Genomic DNA, 17,386 nt, shown 5'->3' on the forward strand with positions numbered 1-17,386 from the left:
GCAGTGTATCGTGACAGTGCATTATCCCAAAGCTCATCATCAAGGGGCAGATTCTTAAGTCCGCTCAATAAGGTGTCATTGTCGGGGGTTTCAGATAGTGGCAGTGGAACCAGACTAGACTGTGGAGTTGAGTCAGGTTCGACTATATCTATGCTTTGATCTATCTCATGTTTTGAAAACACCTCATTTTCATGTAGGACTACAGTGGCCAGGCTCAATTTTCCTTTTCCTGTTTCTGCCATCGCATTGTGTTTTACATAAGCTTGAGACCACGGCCATTCTGGGTCTCTTTGACTACAAACAACAGGGAGTAAAAAGATAAAACTGAATAGCGTCAATTCCATCTGCCAATTCGTCATTCTAAAATTTAGGCCTCCAGATGGCCATACATAACAAAATAATATTATTGCCAGAATCAATGTCAGGATTCCCTGGAGACACTCGAGGTTAGGTAGGCCAATGCGTCTGTCCACGTACAGTTCTTCCAAGGTTCCTGTAAGACACAAAGGAAAAGAAAATCTGCTCGGTCTCACTTGACCGACGGGGTTAAAAAGAGGGCGAGATCCACCGGGTGCTGATCCGGTGTATCTTCCCTGAACAGTCTTTGGCTTCCCATGCATGGGGGTTTTTGGGAGTAGCTAGCACCATTGGTACTGTGCCAATTTGAGGCATTTTCACTAACACAGGTTGCCCAGGGTGAAATTGTCCTAGGTATTTTCGTGGTTCATTGGGAACTTTTGGAGTGATGATATCAGCAGATACACAGAAAGCTTTCATTTTAGGACAGCCATCTCCACTCCATCTGTTATTTAATTGATAGATGGCATCATCCAATCGCAAATGCCAACCAGGTTCATGAGTTTTTGCAAAACGCTTAACCAATCCATTGGTGCGTTCAACAATGCCATTAGCCTGAGGATAATAGGGAGTATGAAATACCCATCGAATCCCTTCTTCTTTGGCCCAATCTTGTACCACTGTAGCGGTAAAGTGTGAACCGTTATCACTTTGGATTTCCTCAGGAAGGGGAAGTGTGCTGAACCACCCTTTTAGGCCTTTCACTGTGTTGTCCCCAGTAGCTGATTTGAAGCTGGTGGCCATAGTGAGGCCAGAGATAATCTCCACTCCGACTAGGACGTATCTTTTCTCACCTGATGTTCTCAAGGGCCCAATATAATCAATTTGCCATGAATGCCACAATGTTTTCTTGTCCCGAATGTGTAAAGGAGGCGCCTTACTCGGATGATCTTTATTGAGTCGTAGGCGACATTGTGAACAGGCGGTTACTACTTGTTCACACAGCTTAACCGACACAGGCCACCCCCGGGCTAGACCTTCCTGATAGAGATCAGCACGGCCTGTATGGCCACGCTTAATATGTAACCATTCGAGTAAGCGTTCCCATTCCCGACCATCATCTACAATGTCAATTTGCTGCAGCCGCGTGAGGCTATCTACCTGTTGGTTGAATTGAGCAGTGATCGAGTTCGAACGATCATGGCCTTTTACCCAACCAATGTGCAATGTTCTCTGTCCTCCCATTTCCAACAGTTGCTTCCAACTATCTGTCTCCCAGATTGGGACTCTATTCACCTGCCAATCATTGGCTGCCCAGTGTCCTATCCATTCAGTGGCTCCTTTAAAAACAGCATATGAGTCAGTGTAAATGTAAGTAGCCCCATGTTGTGCAGCTAGTAGGACGGCTCTGAGTTCCCCTACTTGTGCGCTACCTTCTCCTGTTTCAATTGCTCTTTCCCCCGTTGCTACTTCCAGTGCTACGGCCTTGTATTTCCACTTATTGTTCTCACGGTGAGATGACGCATCAGTAAACCACACTCCTGTAAGATCACTGCCTTCTTTCAGAGGAGGTGCTTCTTGGATTGGAGATGGTCTGTTTGGTGGGGATTGGAACAATAGGGCACCATCTATATCCTTCTGGAGCTTGGATACTTTGATACTACCTTCAGAGATTGGCATGATATCATTAATGCCTTCTAAATAAGCATACCACTTTCGAACTGTGGGTTTCTGGGCAATGCCGGCTGGTGGTGCTGTCCCTTTACGGACCACATCTAGGAGACGAAAAGGGCCCCGAACAATCACGCTCTGTTCTCTCCTTATCTGCTCTGCTCGTTGCAATGCTCGCACCAGGGACAGTAAACCCTTCTCAAGGTCTGAATATCTGCTCTCAGTATCATTAAAGGAGTGAGAGCTAAATTCTAATGGTCTCTCCGGTCCTGCTGGTCCCTTTTGCCATAAGTTACAATGAGAACCATGTTCGCTGAACCCCCATTCTACATGGACAGGGTCAGTTGGATGTATGGGGCCAAGTTGTTGGAATAACCTCAGCTCTTTTATTAGCAATTCTAGTGCATTAGTATGTTGTTCAGTCCACTCCCAGGATTTACCTTTTTTGAGCAAACAATAAAGGGGGCGAGCAATGATGGAAAAGCCAGGGATGTGTTTACGCCAATAACTTAAAGTTCCCAGAACTTGCTGTAACTCCTTCGTGCTGGAAGGATTCTGTCCATGTTCTATTTTTTTCAGGGTATCCTGAGGGACAGAAGCAGCTCCCTTAATCCACCAGACCCCCAGGAATTTAACTTCCTGTGCGGGTCCCTGACATTTTGAGTCTGGAATTTCCAATCCCAAATCTGATAATGTTTTTCGGATGTTTTGCATCATGTCTTGTACACTTTCTTGGCTCTCTCCCCCTATTAAGATGTCGTCAATATATTGGTATACTGTACATCCCTGTGAAACAGGAATCTCTGATAGCACTTTAGCTAAAGCATTATGAGCAATGGTGGGGGAATGTTTGTATCCTTGTGGAAGTCGGTTAAAGGTATATTGGACTCCTTTCCACGTGAATGCAAACTGCGCTTTGTCTTGCTCAAGGAGGGGAATCATAAAAAACATGTCTTTTACATCTAAGGCAGCCATCCAAGGATGGGCAGCTCCTTTTATCATTGTCACAATTTCCGCGATACTCGGAACCGCAGCGGTCAGGGGTGCAGTGTTGGCGTTTAACTTTCGGTAATCTACTGTGAAACGCCATTGCCCGGTTGGTTTCTTTACTGGCCACACCGGTGAATTATAAGGCGAGTGAGTCCTCTTAATGATGTTTCTTTTTTCTAAATCTGATACCACCCCGTCTGCTCCTGCAAGTGCAGCTGCAGGCAGTGGGTACTGTCGGACGTTGGTAATTTTAGAGGGAGGCAAAGGTATAGATGTTTCTAATAGGCCCAGTTTAACTGTGTCTAATCCTTTTTTGCGTCCTGCAAAACTCCACACAGTTCCATCCGGGAATTTCCACATTCGCCCACGCAGCACGTCAAATCCTAGGAGGTTAGTATGTGAGGCACCCACTAACACTTCTGCCCTAGTCATTCGCTGCTCTCCCGGCAACCAGAGGTTAATTTTTGCAGTGGGGCATGTTTTTACCACACCATCAATTCCTGTGAAGTTGACTCTGCGTCGGGTGGGATTTATACCTAGAAGTTGTGCTGTTTCGTTAGTGATTGCAGACATTTGGGCTCCGGTATCGATAATAAAATTTACCAATATCTTCCGGGGTCCAACAGGAATGACAATAACGGGTTCGGAGTCTTTATGAGAGAGCCATTGAATTGCTAGTACCTGCCGGACAGGGTGGCTCACTGCCCTCCCCGGGGATAGGAGTTTTTTGGCTGAGACTCTGTCAAATCAATCAAGTTACGTTCCGGTGCAGAAGGCACAATTTTCTCACGACTTGGGGATTCTCTGGTTAGACTTTTCTCCCCAGCCGCATTATTCTTTCTAGTTAGAGATTGGACTAGTGTACGGAGATCTCCTGTAGGGACACCGTGCAAGAATTGTCGGGGCACCCCTAATTGTAGGGCTTTACGCCACAACTCATTCCTGTCCTTATCAGGCTTAAACCTTTCCTCCGATTTAGGGTTTTTAGTGTGGGTTCGGACTTGGCGAACCTTTCGGGGGTGTTCGGAGGATTTCTCACTAGTTAGGCTGGCCCAGCCCATTCGACGCCCATATTGATCTATTTCCTGTACATATTCATTCCAGGTGGGCATGTAGTGACGACGGCCCCGCCCATGAGCACCCCGAGCCTCTCGTATACGATCTTGAGTACGAACAAGGAACGGTTTCAGGCAATCGGGAAGACCACGGATGAGAGGGGCTAATCGATCGGCGTCGATAGGGGCTGACATTGGGGATTTCCGAAATTCCTCTCTGTCATACATGGCTTGCAGACAAGCTGCTTTCCGTACAGCCGCAAACAGATCAGAGTAGCCTGTAGCTCTAATCTCTAACGGCTCCCCCCTCTCTCGCGGATCCATACCCCCTGCCCAATAGGCTGCTCGAGCAGTTAGGGAATAATTATGATCCCCAGGCATAGTGGTTAAAAACACTCCTGGTCCCCAAGAGTCTCCTGCTTCTTCCTCACTCAGCATAATTCTGTCCCTCCCTTCAGAAGAAACTCGCCACACGTACTCAACAGCTGACTCTTCTGGTCGCCTCGAATATTTCTCCCTTATTTTTGTTAACTCGGTTGGTGTCCATGGAACGGTACGCACAGTGGTGTGAATTTCATCATCATCATCAACCGCAGTTTCAGTTTTAACCAGAGGACGTAAAGGAAAAACTTGGGATTTCAAAGTAAAAGTCCTTTCCTCCTCATCTTCTTCGTCATCCTCACTATTAGACAAAAAATCTCCGGTCTGGGTTACGGAATTTGGATAACACATTAACTTACGAATCTGTTGGACCTGGGTCGAGGGCTGCATTTTATCTAAGAGCCCAGTCACCCTTTCTAATAATATTTTAAGTTGAGAATTCTGGTTTCCTAAATATTCATTCTCACTTACAAGCTTATCAACTTGAGTTCTTAATTTTTCTCCTGTCTCCTTTTGCAAGGCTAATGATGACTTCAGCACCTCATTCTCCGATTTCAGGGTTGCATATTCTACAGCTGAAATCAGATTAGGAGCAGGGGTTTCTCTAGCTTCTTGTTGTGCACAAGATAAACAGGCGCCTAACACAGCACAAATCACACCCTTGCCTTTCCCCGCTCTGAGCTTCTGTGAAACCCGACACTCTTCAATACGTTCCACCACTTTCTCTTCATCCTTCCAAAATTTTTGGGCCCACTCCTTCCCAGCCTGGGAAGGGGCACAATCGTATTTTTGCAGCAGTTTATCCATGGCAATCCCGCCGGACTACGCCAAATTCTGTCGCGTGAAACGGGGCCAAGCGGTTTTGGCAGAAGATAAACCCCCTTGCGTTCTAACACTCCTCACCGAGGTGGGAGGCTAGGTGCGGCTAGGTTTAAATTCTGAGTGATGCCCAATTCAGCACTATCAGTCCAATCGCGTTTAATGTGTATTAAACTATTACGATTTGGATACACTAATAGTGGACTGCACCTTCAGTCTAGTCGTACTCCTGAACTAGCACGGCCTCTCTCAAGTTTTGGTCGCGTTCAGTGAGAAAGCGAAACGGCTAGCTACTTAAACAGTGCAGTTTATTTAAACAACAGATATACAGGTTCTTTTGGATTGCCGGTGATAAATACACTGTCTGCAAAGCACGTGCAAATAAAGATATTGCTAAGTATACAAACGCGCGACAAAATTATAAACGATACAGCCTGGCTATAAATGTAGGGTAGAGATTCTCTAGAGAAATTTCTAAGTCCCCGAGAAAGCGCTCGGTGTAATCGAAGTCTTACCCAAAGGCGTCCCTATGGGGGGGAAGAGAGGCTCAGCCCGTCGACTGATCCCGGAAATCAGCGGTGGAATTCTTCGCGATGGTGTCTTCCCTGACATCCCCTCTCTCTTGGGCTATTTTTATATTATTTTTTTATCTTCAAAGTGGAGTTTGAGTGACTTTAGTCATACGTACTTTTATTATGATTAATGTATTCAAGGAGGAGTGTTCACGCCTCGGGGGCGGATAGCCTCCGGGATGGAGGTGTGTTTTGGTACATTGTGGTGAGCAAAGTTCGCACAAAAGGACAGCATTTCATCAACATTTGACGAAATGTTGGCTCGGGTAGCGTGTAGGCCACTTATCAGTTCCGTAGTACCATCTCGTCCCCATATCTGCTATTCGTCACAAGGGAAGGCCACGGAACAAGCGTGTTCCGTTCCATCCCTCGTGTAGTTTCGCAAACAACCTTGTACAGGGAATCACAGATGTTGCATTCTTCATGTGCTAGCTGCGGCTGTATTCTACCTCAGAAGCCTCTCGATTTTATGACTTTCCTTAATGTGTGAACAATGCTGTATTTTTGTATTCTTGGCCAATTTAGTAATTATTCCACAGCAGGTTATATACTAAACACAATTAAAAACAGAATCAAAAAGAACCCTGCTAAGGCAATAAATACCCAGATTCCTAAATTTAGCCCAGAAAGCCAATTTCTTTGGATTTACCCACGAGAAATCCTTCTGTAATATTTCAAATACATTGCGGTTCGTTAAGTCTTGAATCTTTAGTATTTGAGCTTTTAGCTGATCATGTAAAGGACGAATATTTTGTTGCAACGACATGTCAAAAGCACCTTGGAGATGGTGTTTAACCATTTCTCAGCCATGTAGCAACGTATTCCAGGGGAGAGATGTAACACAAAGTCTTCGAGAGTTGTACTCCCGATCACAATACAGAGAAAGACGTGTTTTTAATGCATTTTGCCGATTCCCTATCCATATTACTGCTGTTTTATACCTTACTCGCGTTAAATTTACACAATAAGATTGATTACATTCTTGTATACTTGCACTTTGAGCCAAAGCAAACATACGGATGAGAAGTACAGATCATTACAGAATTTTCTTGCTCACAACTTCTATTTGTTGCAGTATTATCTGTGGTTAGCATGCACCCCGACTTAAGGTGCTTATAATACACCTTCGGTTGTTCAGGCCATTCAACAGTTCTTACAAAATGTCGATCTACTGCTGTGGATGGCAAAGAAGACATGTTTAGAAAATTTAAAACATGAGTTGCTTTATACAATCACTCTTGAGGTGTCATACCTACGGGATTCACCCTTTTTTGTTTAGCAAGCATGGTTTTTAAAGTTTGATGCATACGCTCCACAATTGCTTGCCCAGTCGGGGAATGGGGAATACTGGTGACACGTTTAATACCTCATATCTGTAAAAGAAAAGGTCTGTACTTTAGCGGACACATAAACTGGTTCATTATCAGTTTTTATAGTTTTCGGTACTCCCATGACTGCAATGCATTGCAACCAATGTCGAATAACATCACAAGCCTTCTCTCCTGTATGCGCAGTAGCTACAACAAAGTGAGAAAACAAATCAACTGAAACATGTCCAAATTCCGTAATGCGCGTAACATCGGATTGCCAAAGTTCATCAGGTGTAAGCCCTCGTGGGTTAACCCCCGCAAATGATGGCAGAGGAGCCAGCTGCTGACAATCGGCAAAAATACCCACTCTAATGCAGTCAGGCTCTTTGCGAGTGCATCATCCCACTGTCCTGTCAGGGCATAAAGTTGAAATTCTTGTAGGAAGGTGTCCAATGCGTCTTGCAGCAGTAGTAGACTATATCTTATCTGCAACATGCTGTAATGCCTTCGGAGCTGTTGGGGTTAATGAACATAGAACCTATGGGGGGGGCGGGGGCAGGCACAGTGCTTCAGGGCATCCCCTGTATCTTCAAAGTGCGCTCATGTCTCTCTCCCCCTCGCTCATGTCTCTCTCCCCCTCTCTGACCCGAGACAGCCCCCCTATATCCTGCACTGGATTGAGTGGAGAAGTACAGGCTAGAGTCGCTGCATGCGTGGCCAGTGCATGCAGCAAGTCCCACCAGAGTCTCCTGCACTGGACTGAGTAGAAAAGTACAGGCCAGAGTCGCTGCACACGTGGCCAACGTATGCAGCGAGTCTCACCAAACTCATGATCCAGCTTTGCTAACAGCGGCTGTCTGATACGTGTCTACATTGTTGTAATCCCTTCTTGTTATCTTCTTCTGTGAAGGTCAGGTTCTCATGGATACACACATAGTTTTTAGAGCAACATATTCTACAACTCGTACAAGGGTACGATGCAAAGCGGCATTTACAGCTGATCATATAATGCTTATTAAACACGGCAAACAGCATACTAAACATAACAGACAAATTCCTTCCACACAGGCAATGAGTATAATTTGCTTCAACCAGCCCCACCCCCAAGTCCATCCAGCAAAGAGATTTCACCCAGAGGTCTCCACAAGTTGCTGGTTCGGTCGGTGCAGTTCCTGCAGCTGGGCATGGATGGATTTGGAGTGGTCACTTAGATTCATACAATACAGTCCTTTAAAATCTTGACAACCGTGTCTGTAAGCTGAAAGCAAAAAATCAGTAGCAGCTCTGTTTTGCAGCGTCGCATATCGAATACTATCTACGTCTAGCAATAACTCAGAAATAGCGGTACTAGTGGCATTGTTAAACTTATCCTTGGCAGCAAGAGAGTCCTTGTTATCACGAATCCTTGGCAGCAAAAGAGTCCTTGTTAGCAAGAGCGCATGCGGACTCCCTGTTCTTGCTGGTACTGTGCTTTGATCTTTTTCCACAACAGGCCAAGATTCTCAAGCAACTGGATAAGATGTCTGTGAGTCCATTACAGGCTTATGTCATCCAAATGTTTTTCTTGCAAGCACCCGAGACTGAATAACAATTGGTGTGATATATGTGTTTTCCAGCACCCAGGTGCGAGTCCCTTGAGTGTATTTACAATCCTCCTCGCCGATCTTCCATTGCTTTCCCATATTCCACCCCCTTGCTCAAGAGACCGCTTCTGCTGGGTTCATTTTAGTCTCGCAGGGTATAACAGAGAGCAATCTACTAAGGCATGCAATAACATAGACACATATAGAAAAAAAACAAAAACATATCTCTATGGTACTGCTTTGAATCAGGTGTCCTATTTCTCTTTTTCTGATGCTTTCTCGTAATGCGTATGGCATACTTTTGTGCTAACGTGGCACATTTCGAATCTAATTGGTCCTGTTTGGTTTCTTTTTTTTTTCTTTCTTTTTCTTTTTTTTCTTTTTTTTTTTTTCCTTCCATCACTTACGGCTGACATAAAAGTCTGCCTTTGCAACAAGAGCTCAGTTTCTCATTTTTCCTTAAGTTTCTCATTTTCCTACAGAGCATCCTATAGATTTTGGCTCAACTCCTTTTCCCAATCAACCATGATCTTACAGACAAACAACAACCAGCGATACGCCCTGCACAGGCGAGCCGTTCCCAAGACCGTAAACATGTCGGCTGGTGAAAACTCCCCCAATATTTCAGGACTTCCATCGGTTCTACGGCCCATCCTGGTGTATCTACCTGGGGCGCGCTCGCCTTACGTCTAAACACTGTGTATATACAAACTTCTTCACTTGACGGAGTGTCAGCCCTAGTTACATACGAGAACAGTACCACACCGGGCAGAACACCTGCTCAAGGGGAGTCACTAATGACACTGCACACAACAAAAGCAAACAGTAGCACAGATGCTGATCAGCAGGTACAAGCTGGCGCCCACACACACTTACACAGCAGACTATAAAACCAGCACTTCTATCTCAGGGAGACGACTGGGGAGGGGAGGGGGCGAGGCGGGCAATGGCAGGAGCAAACAGCTCCGGCTCTGTCCTTCTCTGCTGACATTCTGCCTCCTCCATCGGCCTCAGGTGGAGCAGAGGGGATCAGCAGGGGATCGTCCCAGACCTTCAGACCTGGCCTGTTCGATCCCCCTCCCGTGGGCTGTAATGCTGCAAAAGCCCCAGCTGCCGTGGCTCGCTCCGCCTTCATGTCTTGTAAGGTCGATAACACCAACCACCATGTCGTCGCTAACGGTGATGCCTCTTTGCCTCCGTTAACTTATCACTTCCCACAGTTTTTTCCCAACAGCCTCCCATATTTCTGGTTTAAAAGCTGTCTGGGGCTCTGGTGCGAATCCGTTCTCTCTGCACCATATTGACAACCTTCGGAGCATACGCTCGTCGTATTTCACCCCTCTCTTAGAGAGGATATGCAGGAGAAGTCTTAATATAGCCCCTTCTTCTTTTGTTACTTGTTGCCCCATCTCCCGCCCTGGGTGTCCGTGGCCACGTCGTCTGTTTATTCTGGATTGCCGCCTAGTCCACCCGGTCTCAGTCCAGCTGAGCCGTCCTCCAGCCGGTGGATCTCCTTCTGGGTCTTCCGCCCCTCGCGTTCCATTGCTCAAGCCAAGCGCCGATCGGTATCACATCGGGGTCACTATCTGAGGAGAAATAACTGGACTCCAGACAATCCAATGTGAATCAACAGAAGCCGTTTATTAAGCACAGATCATCATCTTTTATACCCTGTATATGCCACTTGCTTATTTCTGATTAGCTAGTTACACTGTCCACGCGCTGTGCATGCAGTTCGTTCACACATCAGATTGGTTACAAGAATTCACATAGTAAATTGCTTAGTCATTAGCACAACATGTTTTCTACCTTCTCAGTTCCCGTTTTTCCCATGTACTAATTCCATCTTCTACCACCTGTTTTGCCCTTAATCTAATCTCTCACAGTAGGGAGGCTGGCTCACATAGCCATTTTCTCTCAGATACATTCCTACATGGGGATGCTCTTCTGTCCACCCATGCGTGTGCAGGACCTAAAAGCGGCACCTTTTGGCTCACTGGCATTGCCTGCTATTAAGAAATTCCCGATGGCAGACCTGTACGTGTGTGTGCTTAGATATTAAATTATTTTGTTTGCTCACTTTGTGAATCCCTAAATCAGTTAATGATTAAATGCTGCTAAAATTCAACCTCTCAGTCTACCTTACATCATTAATAACTTTTGCTAAATCATAACCATGTCAAGTATTTTCATCCGCGACACAATAGTTAAGGATGATTGCAGGTAGTTGCTAAGGAGAGGATCAAAGGGAATTGTTTGAAGGAACATCTGTAGCCTAATTATTTGGTCTACCTGGGACACTAAGACCTTAACTGAACATCTAATCAAGATGTTTCTCCCAACAATGCCACTTTGGCAGTGAATACCCAAGTCCAGCCGTCCTTGACTGAACCATCTTCATAATAATACTAAAAAACACAGCTGCAGGCCAAGAAGCCCCTTGCCCAGGTGAAGACCCTTCCTCCAGGCAGGAGCAGTGATTGAAGATATGAGACTGGTGTGTAAATTCCTGAGCAGCCCTTGTAACTGGGAGTGTACTGCCTTGTGACTTTGGTGTCTAAATACACGGAGGAAACCGGCATGGGCTGTGCTTGATGTGTGGGGATCCACCGAGCACCGGGGCCTGAATAAAATGCAGAGTCTGCATCAGTGGACAAGGGAAGGGCAAGGGACATCATCTATCTGGACTTCTGCAAGGCCTTTGACACGGTTCCCCACAACACCCTTCTCTCTAAGTTGGAGAGATACGCATTTGATGGGCGGACTGTTCAGTGGGAAAGAAACTGGCTGAGTGGTCGCATCCAGAGGGTGGTGGTCAATGGCTCGATGTCCAGTTGGAGAGGAGTGACAGGCGGTGTCCCTCAGGGATCTGTACTGGGACCAGTGCTGTTTAATATCTTCATCAATGATTTAGACAGTGGGATCAAGTGCACCCTCAGCAAGTTTGCAGGTGACACCAAGCTGAATGGTGCGGTCGACATGCCAGAGGGATGGGTTGTCATCCAGAGGGACCTGGACAAGCCAGAGAGGTGGACCTGTGCAAACCTCATGAAGTTCAAGAAGGCCAAGTGCAAGGTCCTGCACTTGGGTCGGGACAATCCTCCTTATCAATACAGGCTGGGGGTTGATGTGATAGAGCAGCCCTGCAGAAAAGGACTTGGGGGTGCTGGTTGATGAAAAGCTGAACGTGAGCCAACGATGTGCACTTGCAGCCCAGAAGGCCAATCGCATCCTGGGCTGCATCAAAAGAAGCGTGGCCAGCAGGTCGAGAGAGGTGATTCTCCCCCTCTACTCTGCTCTCGTGAGACCCCACCTGGAGTACTGCCATTTAACCACAAAATTTAACACACCAAATGAGCGTTTAATTTCTACTCGGGGCTTTCATCAGGAAGTGAAAATCTAATCATGGATTTTCAAAGCATCTTATCAACACTGGGGATCCCTCCCGCAACAGAGAACGTGAGGTTGGCTGAGCCCAGCCTAAACAGAACCCAGCAGCCGCGCAGTGCTGGGAAAGGTCTTGCGCATTCCCATGCACTTCTCCTGGTCGATGAAGAGCGAGTTGGCTTTGATGGCCAGGTCATGCTGCAAGACCGACTTGGCACGAGCCAGCATTTGCAGGGTGTCCTCAGTGTCTCTCAGCTGCTGCTGAAGGCTCTGGACCGTCTCATCAATTTTGTGGACCTCGTTGACAAGGCTGGAAAACAGCAAGGAACCCTGATTAATGGTCCCATCACGTGGGTGGTTTCGAGCCTGGTCCCGCTGAAGGGCGCCTTGGGCACAGGATTTCCCCCTTCAGCGCGCTCAGACTAACTCGGACCCCCCGTTTCTGGCAGATGCATGGGAAAGCTGAGGGCAGAGCTCCTCCAGACCTCAGCGGGGAGGCATGGCTAAGTCTGCGCGAAGGCTTTGGCAACGCGCAGGCACGTCTCCCAGAGCAGCTCGTGCCACCGAGAAGAGGGATGAGCAGCTGTGTTGTCCTGTTCCCCTTTGGTTTTGCAGGTTTGTTGGGTCCCCCTCCTGGACTTCCCTGTGCAGGGGTCCTGCCCACACCCACGGATGCACACACAGCGAAACAGGACAGCTGGGAGAGGCGAAAATTGAATGGGAAACAAGCGGAGGATGGAGAAAACAACGGTGTGCGAGATGCTAAACAGGCTCTGGGGCTGGGTTTCACTTGCTTCTAAAAGGCTCCATCTAGAGTCTTGCCCAGCGGGCTCCCCGGAGGAGGTGTGAAGTTTGGGGTGCCTCACAGGAGGTGCTGCTGGGCACTCAGGGCAGCCTGCTCCTCCACAGCCCCTCGGGGTGCAATCCCACAGAGCTCACAATGTCCTTGAAAGGGTTTGTCCCCAGGGGAGGTGAGGACAGCCCTTACTCCTTCTCCAGAGGGTGCACCCTTCCTTGAGGTTCCCCAAAAGGAAGGACCTAAGTGCTCTCAGCGCAAGCCTCTTGGAGAGTAAAGGCTTATCCTAAAAAACTGAGCACATCCAACTGCCAGGAAGCAGGCAGGAGAGAAGATGAGGTTTACCCAAGTGGGAAAAACCCAGCCCCTCACGGGGTGGCATCAGGCTGCTCCCAGCCATGGTGTACAGCCTCCTTTGTGGGTGCAGAGCTCTCCCAGCACCCAAAGGCTGGGATACCTGCTCATTCCTTTTGATTAGAGCAGAGCCCTTCTGGCAGGACTATTTAGGAAAAGAATCCCATGACTACTTTTGTCATCCAGTGATGCTCCTGAGTGCTACTACCCGGGACTCCTCAAGGACCCTGCTGGCCCCGTGCTCCTGCCTTACCGGAGCTGGGCAGTGTCCCGGCACAGCTCCATGTTTGGTCTCCGTGTGCGCTCTTCCAGCCGGGTCTGAGCCACTTTGAACGGAGGTCCTTGGTCCCTCATGGCTTTTTTGATGGCTTCCATGTTCATCTCCATTTGGAAGATTTCCCGCAGCGTCTGCCGTAAAAAAGAAACACATGGATGAATGAAAAAATACCTTCTCAAGTGACAACATAATTTCCTTTTTCTCCTGTCCGTCTGCAGAAAAAACAAGCCTGTCTTTGCTGGTGCTGTCACGTCAGAGGAGGTGTTGGAGCAGTGATGGACACAGTGAGTTACCAGCTTCCCGAAGCTACTGCTTGCAGAAACTGATCATCCATCAATAGCAACTCAGAGAGGGAAGGTTTTTCAGGCATGAAAAATTTTCATTTTTCACTGAAGGACGTGGCACCAGCCCGCAACGCTTCCAGCCCAGTCTCCGCTCAGTGAATCAATACGGTGTCGAGCACTTTTCAGGAGGCTTTCCATGAGACCCACTGGTCCGAGCCAGGTGCCCGTCACTGCTCTCCACCTCCTCTGCTTGGCAGAGCAAGCACACGGATACCCGTGCAGCAACCACAGAGCACTGAGAGTGAAAGCACGTCCTTGGGGGAGAAGCAAGCCTGCGAACCCCCCGGCAGGCAGCCCAGCAGAGGCCCAGCAAAGACTCTCTGCAGGGCAGCCAGCACTTCTGAAGTAACTCCCAGGAGATGCAACCAGCGGTGGCCTTTTCTGCTGGAAATCCCTGTGCTGCCAGGCTGTCAGCTAGGATGCGCTAGCAAAAGACAGAATCCCTTGAGATGAAATCACAGTGCCAGCTCCTCCTGCTCCAAGAAGAAAGTCCCCAGGACTTGGAGTTTCTAACAGAAAATGACGCTATAACCAGCTTCCTGCGGCCACCGTTCCTCTGCTTGGGCCAGGTCTGCGTGGAGGGTCCTGCTTCGGAGGTGTCCCTGGGAAGTGACAGTGTCACACCCAAAGGGAGGGGTTCAGGCTACCTTGGCCAGGTGGGTCTGAATCTTGCTCTTGGCGTCGGCTGTCTCGGCGATGCGGCTGGTGAAGGCGACGTTCACCCTGTTGAACTGGCACCGCATCTCGTTGGCCGTCACCTCCAGCAGGTTCCTGGTGTTGTCCCGCAGCTTGGCAGAGGCCGCCCGTTCGCTCTGGGAGCGGAGGATGTTGCCGTCCGTGAATTTGGCCCAGGACTCCGGCACCGAGATCCTGGGAGGAAGGAGAGGTCCCTGGTAAGCCTGTGCTGCTGAAGCTGGACGTGGGCAGGCAAGGTCCCTGCCAGGGAGCAGCGTGGGTCAAATGTAGCTTTAATCTGTGCTTTTATTTTGACCATAGGTCGTGTTTTAACCCCAGCCGGCAGCTAGGACCATGCAGCCACTTGTGCAGTTCTCCCCCTTTCCTCCAGAAGGGCAAGGAGAAGAAGCAGAATAGGAGGGGAAAGGCAAGGGAGAACTTGTGTGTGGAGAGAAAAGACAGTTAAGTAGAAGAACAATAACAGAAAGGAAAAGAACAGCAACAATAGAATAAGAATGAGAATAATAATGATGATGATAATAATAATAATAATAATAATAATAATAATAATAATAATAATAATAATAATGAGCAGAGAGAAATGGCCCCTCTGAAGCCGGTGTCTCCAGGCAGGACGGACCTGCCTTTACAGTGGGCTGGGGACCAGCAGCTCCCTGCCAGGGAAAGGCACCGCGCATCCCCGGGACGGCTTGCTGCTCGCGTGCCACCCGGCATGCACTCACGTGGCATCGACCTGCTCCACCCCTCGGTAGTAGCTGATGCCGTGGGAGGTGTTCCTCAGGTGGTGGCACTTGTCATCGATGCGGTGGGCCACCTGCTTGTTAGCCAGGTCTCTCTCCAGCTCGTGCTGGGCCACCCTGTTGGACCTTCAACATGCAAAGAACAGCCATCGGTGGGGATGTACGGGTGGAACGGCTTCTTCCCCGTTCCACTTCCCCGCAGCTCCCGCCCGGGCAGCTCTGTCCTCCCATGAGCATCACCGCCCACTTCCCATGGAGCCTGCGTGGGTTTTACAGCTGCGGGGTGTGGGTAGAGGTCGGGGTCTGCTGGGGGTTCACATCCCAACTGCAAAGGCCCATCAGCCCTACGGCATGAGATAAGGAGCTTCTCCTTACATGAGCTGGGCTTTTGTCTTATCCAGGTACTGCTGCATCCTCTCCTGGCACGACCTGATGACATCCACTTCCTGGGCAAAGGCAAAACATGTAATGATGTCATCTCTTTTATTAGACCAACTAAGAGAGCTGCTGCATGGGGGAACACCGTCCCCTGGCCCAGCGGGTTTTGGGGGTTGGAAGGGTTGAGCACCTCACCAGCAGTAAGGAGACAGGTAGGGAACAAGGCTGCAAAGCCTCCTCAGGGCAGTTTACGTAAAAATAGCTTTCACACATGATCTGAGTTGCCAAGCTTACTGTGAAGAGCTGTTTCTCCACGTCATCATGGACGAGGTCGATGCCCATCCTCTTCTCCCGCTGAAGCAAGCACTCCTGAGCGACCTGTTGAGGACATGCCATGACTGTTGGCTGCAGGGGCAGGGTTCTCTAGAGGGATAGTCCCCATCTCAAGATGGGAAGAAAAGGGAAGAAAAAAGTGCCCTGGGCAGCTGGTTTAGCTGACAATGAGCAGCCGAGCTGCAACATCAGCGTTAAAGCAACATGAGGGAGCACACGTGTCCCTGGTGCAGCCGCAGCTGAATGCAGGGCCCTGTGTCAGCCTTGATGCTGACCTCGCCAGAGCCTTATAGCAAGACGTGGGCTTGTGTCTCCCAAACCAGGATTTTGGATGAGCTGCTTATAAAAATAGTGGGTTCTGATGGGCTCAGAATGTGCTGATAGGAGATGCAGCAGATGGCAAGGGATTTGTTGATCACTAACTAATGGTCTCTTCCTAAAAGCTTTCTAGATGTTACGGAGCTGCAGTGAAACTTAACTGGACGTCTGAGTGGCTGCAGATGTTTCAGCAGTGGGCTACAGCTTGCAGGCCACTGCACAGGGTGCTTACCTGGAGAGGGGCCTCCGTCTCGGCCAAGGCTCTCTCCAGCCTTTTCTTCAAGTCCGTGAGGGCGTTGGTCTCCCCGATCATCTCATCCAGCTCACGGCAGAGCTCCGATTTCCAAAATCCAATATCATTGGCACGAACTCCCAGGTTCTTGGTGCTTTCTCCTTGTGTCTTCTCTGTCTGCTGATATTTATCCTGAATCATGCGGGAGGTATCAACTCTCAGACGCTCCGCGTTGTGCTGGCAAGTTTCTGACTCTGTGTAGTTGGTCAGGTTGGACCTGTGCCAGTCCTCAGGGGTGTACCGGGTGATGAAGGTTGTTCTGTTGGCAATGACAGGAAGCTTCTTGCTGGCGGTCATCCCCTGGGAACTTTTGGAAAAGGGAGCCAAAGTTGGGTTGATGGCAGCTGGTTTGTAGTAGGTGCTGGGCATCCAGGGGAGGCCGGAGCTCTGAGGCAGCGGGTAGTAAGGAAAACGGGCCTTATAGCTTGAAGCCATGGCACTGATGGCAGGCAGAAACTTGCTAGGTGTTGATCGTGGATGGGCGTACGTTGCCGTTAAGGGAGATCGACCAGGCTGCATTCTTGAACACTGCTCTTCAGGTACGTGTCCTGCACAGAGGAGCAGAGAGAAGACAACCACACTCAGTAAGCTCCTGCACTTGCCTTCCTTCTTACAGCAACACGTGCAACTTGGAACACAAACAGCGATGCACACAGCACCTACACATTGCCTGTGCAGACCTAAAACTCTTGAAAGCAAATCCCTTCTGACAGCGTCCCAAGCATTTGTATCTAGAGAAAGATCTGACTTTGTTGTTCATATCTCGCATCAGGTCTTGAAATGGGGAAAAAAA

The 17,386-nt window shown here is 48.6% G+C and overlaps 1 protein-coding gene across 1 annotated transcript; it reads right to left on the reverse strand.

Annotated features, from left to right (window-relative positions):
* Positions 1–12,158: 12,158 nt before the first annotated feature.
* On the reverse strand, positions 12,159–17,112 carry LOC134510697 (tektin-3-like). The gene is made up of 7 exons (XM_063323950.1): positions 16,534–17,112; positions 15,945–16,028; positions 15,648–15,718; positions 15,255–15,398; positions 14,484–14,706; positions 13,469–13,623; positions 12,159–12,375 (listed from the first exon to the last, which is right to left on the reverse strand). Exons 1-7 carry the CDS (start codon positions 17,110–17,112, stop codon positions 12,159–12,161), a joined length of 1,473 nt encoding a protein of 490 aa, XP_063180020.1.
* Between the last annotated feature and the right edge of the window lie 274 nt (positions 17,113–17,386).

Source organism: Chroicocephalus ridibundus, chromosome 2 (assembly GCF_963924245.1).
Source record: "Chroicocephalus ridibundus chromosome 2, bChrRid1.1, whole genome shotgun sequence".
In the NCBI taxonomy this organism is placed as follows: Eukaryota; Metazoa; Chordata; class Aves; order Charadriiformes; family Laridae; genus Chroicocephalus; species Chroicocephalus ridibundus.